At 38.3% G+C, this 11,718-nt stretch overlaps 2 protein-coding genes across 3 annotated transcripts; one reads left to right on the forward strand and one right to left on the reverse strand.

Annotated features, from left to right (window-relative positions):
• Nucleotides 1–922: 922 nt before the first annotated feature.
• On the reverse strand, nucleotides 923–2,848 carry LOC118273556 (calcium-binding protein P-like). Its single transcript, XM_035590594.2, has 2 exons — nucleotides 2,797–2,848; nucleotides 923–2,062 (listed from the first exon to the last, which is right to left on the reverse strand). The coding sequence occupies exons 1-2, from the start codon at nucleotides 2,824–2,826 to the stop codon at nucleotides 1,130–1,132; spliced, it is 963 nt and encodes a 320-aa protein (XP_035446487.2). The 5' UTR covers nucleotides 2,827–2,848; the 3' UTR covers nucleotides 923–1,129.
• A 4,073-nt stretch (nucleotides 2,849–6,921) lies between these two features.
• Nucleotides 6,922–11,628, forward strand: LOC118273625 (sodium/potassium-transporting ATPase subunit beta-2). Of its 2 annotated transcripts, none has more exons than XM_035590679.2 (6): nucleotides 6,922–7,061; nucleotides 7,792–7,973; nucleotides 9,237–9,491; nucleotides 9,597–9,889; nucleotides 10,218–10,386; nucleotides 11,006–11,628. In XM_035590679.2, the coding sequence occupies exons 2-6, from the start codon at nucleotides 7,811–7,813 to the stop codon at nucleotides 11,107–11,109; spliced, it is 984 nt and encodes a 327-aa protein (XP_035446572.1). In that variant the 5' UTR covers nucleotides 6,922–7,061; nucleotides 7,792–7,810; the 3' UTR covers nucleotides 11,110–11,628. The 2 variants fall into 2 exon arrangements, with proteins under 2 accessions (XP_035446572.1, XP_035446574.1); XM_035590681.2 differs by having other exon boundaries at nucleotides 6,925–7,054.
• Nucleotides 11,629–11,718: the final 90 nt, after the last annotated feature.

An 11,718-nucleotide genomic window follows, 5' to 3' on the forward strand; every position in this document is an offset into this window, starting at 1 on the left:
TAGATAACTTGAAATACTTCTTCACGCGTTATTATCAGACTATTTCTTTGGATTTCCATTTGTCTTCAATCCACTATCACACAAGTTAATCACAGATTATAACTAATTTACTGTCACTATTAAAAAAAAAACATAATTATAAGTATCGGCGAAAAATGGCGCCGTCGAATAAAACAATCTAGTTTTACAGAATGCACCCACGACACAAGCGAAATGATCGTGTTCGTGCAATTTGGCTACAATTAAAATCAAGATCAATCAGCTGGTGAATTCGTTTCGAAGTAATTCGATCGTCGGGCGACGAGTCTGCGAATCAATTGCTAACAATTTGTTTGTTCATTTGCCATTATAACGGTAGAGCTACTGTTCTGCCTACCTAGTTTAGTATTGGACTTGCTTTTGAATTCAAGGAGTCCGTTCTTAAAACAGTTATGTTGGTCGCTTGCCATAAACTGGGCTCTATTCCCTGATTTCGAGCTACTACGAGAGTTTCATAAATCCCAGAAAATCGCCATAGTACTTTGCTTGTTCCGGGAATCGAACCCGAGACCTCTTGCTCGGCAGTCGAGCTTGTTTTGTTTGTAGTCAAAAAGGATTTTAATAATGCAAATAAGAAAGAAAATCACTTTATTTGCACCGTTGTAAGATATTGCAAGCTGAACAAGAAGATAATAAAAAAAAAACTACACGGATCAAAAAGGCCAGTGCTCAGCTAAAATGCCGTAGCCCGAACACGATAGCTCGAGACACGACTATCTTTTTCAGCAGTCAGCACTAGCTACAGCATAATCAGGAATTCAAAAGAAATAAGGAATGAAACGATAACTATAATAAATAGTGTAATTGTATTTCTTCAAACTATAAACTAATTGACATGTTTCAGTCTACTCACAAAGTAAATAATATTACTCTACATATATGTATTAAGTACATGCATACATAGATTACACTATGTTAATACAAAGAAAGTATAAGATTAAATCATATTTATGAGATAATTTACATGATAGACAACACAGATATTATTTATCTTTAGGTTACATTATTAACGTAAACAAGCCGTTTGAGCGCCTGATACAAAAGTAAATGCAACAATTACCCCTACTACAATTTGCTAAGTTAATTTCCTTTAAACGGCTTTCTCATCTTTTTCTTCACTTCTTTGAGTACCATTGTCATTGAGTACTCCATTTTGAGGTTTAGTCCAAGCTTGGCATACGCAGGTAGGTCCAGGAGTTCCCGTTTGATGACCACCACTGGTCGTCTGGAAGCTGCCATTATTGGAACCAGCAAACCCTGGTGCACCTGGATAACCAGCCTGTCCTTGGAAATGGGATGACTGGACATTTTGGCCAACAAAAGTGGACTGTGGTACCTGACCCTGTTGGTTTCCAACATAGTTATTAGAGGGTTGGGTTTGTCCTACAAAACTTGACTGTTGACTGCCAAAGTTAGATGATTGATGACCGCCGTATGACCCGGTCGCCTGTACGAAACCACCCGAGGGTTGAGTGGCTGGCTGATAATTCACTTGCTGGTTAGCTGGCTGGTTCACTGGTTGAGCCCCTTGGTAGTTTCCATTGGTGAACTGCTGGTTCTGGTTGACAAACTGTCCAGCCTGTTGATTCTGGTACTGATTTTGACCCTGTGCCTGTCCCTGGCTTTGAAATTGGTTGGCCTGCTGACCATCGAATCCATTAGTCTGTTGGTACTGTCCCTGGACTTGGGATGCTCCGAACTGCTGGTTAGATGGATACCCCTGATTGCCGTATCCTCCTTGGGGATAACTGCCTTGTTGGGGGTATCCATAGTTCACATATTGACCCTGGTATTGCCCTTGACCTTGGTTCTGGTAGCCAGTGTTCCAAGGTGCATACTGCTGAGGGTACCCTTGCTGGAAGTTCTGCTGCTGCGTCTGGGACTGGACAGTGGTGGTCTGCTGTGTAGGCTTGTTCTTATGATTCTGAACTATGTCAATGACCCCTCCAATGATCTTCTCTGGGATGTGCATCATTTTTCTCCCTTCTAATGCATTTGCTGCGACCATCGTGATGGTCAGCAACTGAAATGATGATTTAAAATGGTTTAAAAATAAACAAGTGTAATCGTGTAATCGTTTGCGCAGTAAATTGCAAAAGTTTAAACGTGAGATTGGCAAGTTGAGTGATTGATTGCTTCACTAGACCTTATGTACATGTACATTATTATGTAAGCATACATACATGTATAATATCTAATGTGTATCTGCGTGATAATAAAACATTAAAACTTAAATATACGAGCCATTATGCTATTAAGATAAAGTAGTTAAAAATTCTCTAACACAAAATGACTAGAAACAAATTGCTAGAAAAAAGTTCAAGGAGCTCTATATTTTAGTCATAACTAAAATGTTGTACATAATGTATTTGTTAAGGCAAACAAAGGTTCAGTACTTTAGTTAACAAGTAACAAAATTGTTGCACATGATATTCATCAAGGGACAAAAAGATTTTTTAAGATCTTTGAATGGAATTAGATAAAATTCTAAAAATATTAAAAATTCCCAGCTTAATATTTAAGTAACGATTAGAGAAGTGCTACACCCCAAAAATTACAACAAGAAAGCCGGATATATAATGAACAAAAATATACTTTTGAATTAATTAATCAAATCGGAATTAAATTTAATACGAGTATAAAATACTTATAAATAAAACTCTTTAAATTAAATTATGAAATAGATATTTTATCACACTTTTAATCACAAATTAATTATTATTTAATTAATTAGCCTTAGCTTAGCTTATCACTCACCAGTATAGAAACCCTGGCGTGTCCCTCCATGGTGGTATGGTGCAATGGTGTGGTGGTGGTGCGGCTCCGAGCTGTGGACTGCAATGCTTGCCTCTCTTCAAGGACATACTTTTATATTGCAGCGCCTTCCGTATTGTTTGTAGGGCTGACACAAAACATTGCCTCACTTTCTTTTGAAAAAAAAAAATACTAAAATAATATTTTTATAATTACATAAAAATGCATTTAAACACTGTGAGTAATATGGAAGAAAGAAAAAAATTGCAATAAATTTTCTCGTAGACACTTCGTAGCGCTGTCGTAGACTTCCGTAGAATAATCGTAGCCTTCCGTAGACCTATCGTAGCCTTTCGTAGATCTAACCGTAGACCTTTCGTAGCACATACAATAATTGTTTTTTTCTATCTTGTAAAAATTTTTTTATTCTTTATTAATTTTATTTTAGCATTATTCAAATAATTATTTTAGATATCTAATATTAATAAGGAGAAGTTCTGATTTTCTTTTTTTGTAAATATCTGAACACGTTTTTTCTCGTCTATAAAATATAAAACAGCGTTGAAGAAACTAGATAGTTTTAAAAATACAATCATTAAAAAAACGTGTAACGTTTAAATAATCCTGTTATGCTTGTACTAATGCTCTAAATACGCTCGGATCATGTTTAATCGCATTACCAAATGAAGTTGTTCACTAATTAGGTCTGTCCGTTGGTCGTGTGGCCGTTGGTGTGACTGCTCGGCAAGAGATTTTGGGTTCAAAATCCAGATTATTGGTGTAAATTTATTTGGAGTTTATTTTTGGTTTTTGACAATTTCCCAGATAACATGCAGTCTGGTAGTGTACTCGACTAACGAGGAAGTCAATATCTTTCAGAAATTAAGGTAATTTATTGAGATTTATATTAAAGTAGGTATTTTTCACTTGGGTGGCAGCCCTGTAACATGTGAGAGAAGACACGGGCGCGAGTTATCTCACCCCTCGCGTAAGTACCGCTACCTGGAGTCGAACCGATTGAGAGCAGTGCCAATATCGATAAACAGTGGATCGCAGTTAGGTATTCGATGAATAATTTGTATCTACTTAATTAGTATTTTTTTTGTGGAACAAACTTGCAATGCATTAAACCAATTAAATTAGTAAAACAATAATAGTAAATTTTGAATATTTTGAATAATTAGTTATTTATGGTATGCGTTAGGATAATGGCCTGTACCCTTAGTAGTAACAAAAGCGCGATCGGCGCTCTGATTGGCCGGCCCAAATAAACCAACCAATCAGAGCGCCGAACGCGCTCTCATTTCAATAGTTACATTAAATGTAAAGCAAACTCTTACTAAGGGTACTGATATACTTATTTATGAGTACTAGTTTGAAGACGTAATATAAGACTTATCATAGAAAAAAAAACAAAAGGTATCCTACTGCAAACGACTTCGCTTAGATTTTTTAAAGGTAAAATTAATACTACTTATTTTTATTGGCTGCTACACTTCTTATAAATAACTACTTTAGATTTAAATGACATCAAACAAGTAGAATATCGACAATCGACAGCCCACCTCACTACCGTTAACCGCGCTGTCCGATCGCATGATTGACGCTGCGTTTGAGCACCCGAATAAAGGGCATAAACATTCCCTTTTGTTTTTTTTTCCACGTCCAATCGACACGGGCATCGAATAATTGCACATGTCCGATGTATATCACGAGGAGTTTATTCTTCGAAACCGAATGATGAAGTGCTTTCGAGCAGTTCACGGTTACTTACAGTGTATTAAGGAAAATTACTTTTGAATGAGCGTGTTTGGTGGTCCCGTGATTTATTATTTATTATTGTTTCTTAGTTACGGTACTTTAGATTGTGTTGTGATTAATTTATAGAGTTTTTTTAATTATTTCTTTTTTTGTGAATCGTAACGTAATACAACGTCACGTAGTAGTCAAAAGAGTAGACAGTGGTGTATATTTTTTTCTAAGTCCTATATTAATTGGGTACGGCTACTGGGCTATTTCAGACTAAATTGTACTTTACTCTGGAATGGAATCTGAGATCCCTTGTTCGGCAGTCGTGTTTACACTTTTATAGGCTCTCAATCAATTTTTGTTTAATATTTTCTTATTTTAGTGTTAGTTTATAAGTTGTACATATTTATTTCTTATTATTTAAGTTCTTATTTCACGAGGCAATTAATTATAAAAACGTTTGAAGGTCGAAGGTGACTTTAAGATTGTTTATTTTTGTTTGTTACTGTCTTTCAGTTAATTAATTAACTACCAATCAGGTCGCCTGCATATCGTAGGTGATTAACCACATAAGGCCGTAACATTATTGACCTATTCAGTTTTAATATATTGTATATTCAATAAAGGTACTTTGCTGATGACGTTGTGAGATGACGGCGAGCGCCTTCGTGGTCGCTTGCAAGCGGACGCGGCCTATTGCGACTAAGACAACATCCTCCGACCTTGTTGTGTCATAAAACTCTATGACCCATTATAGGGCCTGGGACGAAGTAACTAGTCTATGACGCTAGTCTCTTTTGTACCTTTGGACTGTAGCTAGAGATTCTTCTCTCAAGGAACGTCGATTATAAAGCGCTGGATAAAAAATAGCTATATAATTCCATTCAAAGGTACACTTTGAGCACCTAGCTGACAGACAGACTAACGGACATAATTCAATTTCCCGTATTAAAAGTGGCTAATTAAGGGTTCATTTAAAGAAATGTTTGGACTTAGCTTTGAAAAATGTTGTTTTTAATGTTGAGGTACAAATTATAAGTTGAATGGCCGCAAAACCTCTAGTTTAATGCATACTAGTAGTAAATTGGTGAGTCACACAGTCATACTCTCTGCCTATGTTTACAAGAAGTGACAAACAGCATGGGTAACAGGGACTAAATAATTGGCCTTACTAAGTAACAGTTAGGTATATCGTAAATCCGTTTCTGTCAGTCTGTCCGTTACCTAGAACTCACGCAGTTATTACTAATTTGCTTAAATAAAGTTTCATGTGTGAAGATTTAGTACCACAGGTGAGATTGTACACCGGAATATTGCCTATATTACATTTTGTACCTTTTTGGTATAAGTCGGTAAACGAGCAGACAAATCACCTGACGGTAAGCAATCGCCGCCGCCCATGGACACTCGCAACACCAGCGGCGTTACAAGTGCGTTGCCGGCCTTTTGAGGGATTAGGAATTATAATTAGGGTTATTGAATCGGGGATTGGGAAGGGGGCAATTTGGGCCTCAGGTAACCTCACTCACAGAATGAAAGATTGTTTCATATCGGTTTTCTGTGAGGCTATGGTATTACTCCTGTCGAGCCGACCCATTCGTGACGAGGCATGACTCTCCCACAATTAGTACAAGTTGACTAGCAAAAATCATCACCTCGCCTTCACCCAACCTGTTTTAAAAGGTAAAGGTTATCGCGAATCATATCAACAGTTACATAAAGTGAAGTTAATCACAACTGACACGATTATTATTACGAGTGAGGGGGCGAGCAGAGACAGAGGTTATGTGGAAGTGTGGCAAAATATTAACGTATTTTGTGATTCGGACGGAATTTTTTAATTATGCCATAGAAAACCGATGTGAAACAGCGTTTGTTTTGTGTTTGAATGAGGTTACTGGAGGCCCAATTACCCCCTTTCCAAATCATCCCAATCCCCGATTCCCCATCAACCTTTAAATTCCTAACACCCAAAATGCCGGCAACGCACTTGCAACGCTTCTGGTGTTTCGGGTGTCCATGGGCGGCGGCGATTGCTTACCATCAGGTGATCCGTATACTCGTTTACCCGAGTACATAAATAAAAAACCACATTCAAACGTCTAGTCAACAAACAGGTTTTATTTGGTCTTATGTATGGAAATAGAGTCGCAGCCGGCATTGGAAGTTAGTGCGTAGATATTTATACTGCTACTGTAGCATTATGCGTCTCGTGCAATCATTTATTATTTAACATATCAAAGTTTTCCGTAAAACTTTCTGCACTCCTTCTTTTTTGGAGTTGGTTAAAAGTAATTCTGTCTCCTCAACTTGTGTAATAGAATTAGACAAGCAAATTGTTCGTTACTCCAATTTTTATAACTTCTCACATTTCTACTTACACCTGGTAATAACTGGGCACCTCCCACATACGGCCGTCCATTATCCTGCGCGGCCGGTTGCCGTGCGCGCGCGCAGTCGCAGTGCGCATACACGCGCGCGCGCCGCTCTTATCCTCTGGGACGGGTCTCAGGTGCGCGGTAAGCCCTAAACAATTTTGACTTGATTTTTTGCCATTGGAATGATAGACATCTTATGTGTTAACCGTTTGCGAAAACTGAAATACCATTTTTATTGTTTCGGGACTCACTTGATGCGAGGTCCCAAGGTTTTGGGGTTTTCTTAATTGAAGCAATATCATACAGAACATTGTTTGTACCTTCAGAATCACTTTAAGATCTTTTTATTGTAACTTTCGTGAGACATACTAAATTAATTATTATTATGTTATCGGCTTACTCACGTAACTGTACACGCAGCATTCCGCGACAATCGCCGCGTCGTGTGTCGCGGAATGCTGCTCATGAATATGAGCCTCTAGCATGGCTTGAAACTAGTCGAGTTCCTCGTCAAACAATTACGTGAGTAAGTCGATAACATAACACTTTAAGATCCTCGGCATAGTCCAAGAGTTTCAGTATCAAAAGCACTTAAAGGACCTTCGCCCAACACGTTGAGGTACTCGAATAATAGGCGTAATATATTGGTAAATTGGTTTGTTTATTTCAAGTAGAAATAACTGTAGTACATTACCTATACACAAATAGTTAGTTAAAGGTTAACGAAGGTCATGGACACTATGTACCTACACCTAGGTAATTTCTTTGTTTGTAAACGAATCTACGACACAGGCGAAATTCCTAGTGTAAATCTAAATCCAAGTGACTCCAAGTTCTAAACCAATTTTTTCACCACTATCCACATCCACAGCAACCACAGCCGAGTCAAGATGACGGTGACAAAGAAGCGTCCATCAGACCTGACCAGCTTGGAGCGGTTCAACCTTTACTACAAGGAGAAGGAGGAACCTCTCACTGGCGCTGAGAAGACGAAGCGGTTCATCTGGAACCCTAAGACCAGGCAGTTCTGCGGCAGGACCGGAGCTAGTTGGTGTGAGTAGATTTTTAAAAGTAGTTTGGGAGTTAGGAATTTAAGGGTTGTTGGAGAATTGGGGATTGGGAAGGGGATAATTGGGCCTCTGGTAACCTCACTTACACAACAAAACAAAAGGCGAGGGTGGGTTTTTTGTGAGGCCGTCGTATCACACAGGTCGAGCCGGCGTTGAGGATGTCATGTCTTTCCCACACTCATACACACACAAAATAATTATAATGATCGCCCTGTTGACATCTAGTGGTGGACTATGATGCATTGCACAGTCACACATCGAAGGTTTGAGATAATCTTCTCCCTAGGCAGGCGGGCTGGAGATCCTAGGTTTATCAGAGAACGCTACATCTATATACTTAAACTTTAGTCGGCAGGTTTTATAGGCAAATCTATTTACAACGTTAGGCCTATGTATGTCTTATGAGAATACATGAGCGCAATCCGAAAACTTCTAACGAAACAATAAATGGTGCAAAATAATTGTTTCTTGCATACTCAACAACATTTATTCAATTAATTCTAGAAAATTTGTAAAAAGCGAAACATTTTTGGGTCATATAAAGCAACCATGCCGTGCTAACTTTACAGCTCTTTGTTACTGACCCAAAATTAATTCAATCAAGTGCGTCAGTCGGTAAGAAGTACCTTAATTCTTACCTACTAACTAAGTAATGAGTCAAGCTCCCAAACCTAAGCATGATGAGTACCGGAGACTGTATAAATGGTGCAGAGTATAAAGACGTGCCTACCGGAAGCTGCGACGGCCATTCATTGGTACAATGAGATCATTGGAACATCCTGCGCGGGCGCCGGCTGCCGCGGGATCTAACCGGTCAGCATGCGGACTGGTCGTGGTGCCGTGGTCTTGTAGCTTGTATTTAGATGGAGAATTATTTGATTTGATGTATTCTCTAGATAGGTATACATTGGTGGTTGTCCAACACTTAAATTACTAGTACTTATGCTAATACTTCCTTAATCGAATGCGTAATCATATTCTTAAGTCGAATGTTCTAATGCGTCATCGCCAAACACGCAAACTCGACTTTTATGCAAAGGTTTATAGTCGGTATTCTATAATCGATGTAGCATTTTAGTATAGTAGGAGTATTTTTAAATATCTCTGCATTGTTTCTGAAATCAGATCCACTGCTCAGCAATAGGCTTCTCCTGTTATGATAAAACTAATAAGATAGCTGTCAAAAAGTGAGGAGGTGGTATCATAAAATGTGAAGATAGAATAAACAAACTAATTCCTATTCCAGCCAAAATAGCTCTATTCTACTTCATCTTCTACTCTGCGCTGGCAATCCTCGTCGCCATCTGCATGTGGACCTTCCTGCAACTCCTGGACACGCGGCAGCCAATGTGGCAACTAGAGAAGAGCATCATTGGCACTAACCCTGGACTCGGCTTCCGACCCATGCCACCAGAGGTCGCTAGCAGCGTGATCTGGTATAAAGGCAACGATCCTGGAAGCTACAACTTTTGGGTCAAAGAACTGTCGAAGTTTTTAGCAGGTGAGGTATTAAAGACAATTTGAAGCATTATAAGAACTTGGTTTTCTTCTTCCAGCGCTTATACCCAGCGAAAACTGATTTACACTATTCCTATGAATGTTTCAGTATACAAACGCGATGGTAAGAAGTCTGGAGCGAGCCAGAACATCCATAGCTGTGACTTCAAGCTCCCTGCACCAGCTGGTAAGGTCTGCGACGTAGACATCAGCGCCTGGGGACCCTGCCTCGAAGAGAACCACTTTGCTTACCAGAAGTCCACTCCCTGTGTCTTCCTGAAGCTCAACAAGATCTTCGGATGGAAACCAGCCTTCTACAACAGTTCTGACAGTCTACCTGGAGAGATGCCTGATGATTTGAAGGAGCATATCCGAAATATGACTGCGTATGATAAGAATTATGTAAGTTGATGACATTTAAAGATCCAATAAAGGCAAAACAAAGGGTTACTAATAATGAATCAGTTACTGCTGATATTCTCAGAGAAAATGCGGACAATTTTAATCAACCAAACAAGAAACCATCTTATTCTTATTGTAATAAAGCTCAATTCACCACGAACCGGAGAGAAGAGTTCGTAATTAACTTTTTCTAACGTTTTTTTTTTTCTTGTTTTTTTTTTTTTTTTTTTTCTTGTTTTAACGTTGAAACGACTATACAGCTGAACTCCAGTTACTTTTTCTAAATTTTAATTATGATCTCTACTCAACATGACATTTCCTTCCCCAGCTGAACATGGTGTGGGTATCCTGCCAGGGAGAGAACCCGGCAGACAGGGAGAACATCGGGCCCATCCAGTACATGCCCTACCGTGGCTTCCCAGGGTACTACTTCCCTTACACGAACCAGGAGGGCTACCTCAGTCCACTCGTCGCTGTACATCTGCAGAGGCCGAAAAGTAAGGACGTTTATGAATCTCAATTTTAGATTTAGATTTCAGCCATGATCGTCCCACTGGGGTAAAGGCCTCCCTACCTTCCTTCCACTCCTCTCTATTTAAAGCTTTTTGCGGCCAATCCTTGTCATAGCTGTTGAGTTCGTCCCGCCATCTCCTTTTGGGCCTGCCGCGACGTCTGTGGACGTTGAGCGGGCTCCACTCAGTAGTGAGTTTTGCCCAAATACTTTTTTCCTCTCCCAAATCTTTTTTTTTGTAAACGGTCAAGTAGTTTAGGAGGTGACTCAACTTTTCATTCAGTAGGTATTTTTGTTTTAATAATGCATCGTCATCAATTTAAACACAAGGTACACAGTTATGTCAGACCAATCAATAACCAAACAAACTTCAACTTGAATAAATACGTACATACTTAAGTACCTACACATAACAATTTTTACGAATATTTTTATAATAATGTTTTTAATAAATCCAGTTATTTATTTAGGTGTTACCTTAGGAAAAGCTAATAACAACAAACTAACCTAACATAATCCTAATAAAATTCAGACTACGGAATCTTTTGCACGCGGTTTGCATGAGCATAAATTCCATTAAGCTAATTGTATGCAAATTTTCGCAGCGGGCGTGCTCATCAATATCGAGTGTCGAGCGTGGGCCAGGAACATAATGTACGACAGACAAGAAGCCATGGGCACTGTACATATTGAAATCATGATCGAGTAGACCACCAGTGTCAGGGAAGGGCAAGAAAAGATATAGAAAAAAGAAAGAAAGTTGTTTTTGATACAGAATTTAATATCAGCCTGTATTTTTATAAGGTTCGTGTACACTCGAGTGTTCATTCGTTTATTTTTGCTTTAATCAATAAATAAATAAATGTTAAATTGCCAAAGATATAATGATATTACGTATGTATCTAATTTAGGCTCAGATCTGGACACTATTTTACAAAATTATTAAATTTTTTGTTGAAACATATCAATCATATTATGAAATATTTTACTCACATTCGAAAATAATTGTAGTAATAACTAAGCAAGATTAATGAAGCTAAAATGCCAAATATTAGGATAATAAAAATACATATCCTTACGAAGATTTCCTGTAGAATTGATATCGATAAGTATTATTTATTTATGTATTTGTTTGTTTGTATGTATATTTAAAGATTGTTAAATAATGTACGATCGTCAGTGGAGTGAGAACATTTGTGATTTATCTTAATAAATGTAGATATTGAAATCTTATTTTTATTAAATCTCTACTTAAGTATATTTTACTAACTAAACTGAAGTGGCAGCAGTGAGCCGGTCACGTTTGTCAAAGAACCAA

This window comes from Spodoptera frugiperda, chromosome 1, assembly GCF_023101765.2.
Source record: "Spodoptera frugiperda isolate SF20-4 chromosome 1, AGI-APGP_CSIRO_Sfru_2.0, whole genome shotgun sequence".
Lineage (NCBI taxonomy): Eukaryota > Metazoa > Arthropoda > Insecta > Lepidoptera > Noctuidae > Spodoptera > Spodoptera frugiperda.

Excerpts from the sequence above, each read along its gene's own strand:
- LOC118273556 (XM_035590594.2), bottom strand. The coding sequence starts at position 2,826 with ATGGAGGGACACGCCAGGGTTTCTATACTG. Across the intron at positions 2,063-2,796 it reads ACGCCAGGGTTTCTATACTG|TTGCTGACCATCACGATGGT; the intron begins GTGAGTGATAAG and ends TCATCATTTCAG.
- LOC118273625 (XM_035590679.2), top strand. The coding sequence starts at position 7,811 with ATGACGGTGACAAAGAAGCGTCCATCAGACCTGACCAGCTTGGAGCGG. Across the intron at positions 7,974-9,236 it reads CAGGACCGGAGCTAGTTGGT|CCAAAATAGCTCTATTCTAC; the intron begins GTGAGTAGATTT and ends TTCCTATTCCAG. Across the intron at positions 9,492-9,596 it reads ACTGTCGAAGTTTTTAGCAG|TATACAAACGCGATGGTAAG; the intron begins GTGAGGTATTAA and ends TGAATGTTTCAG.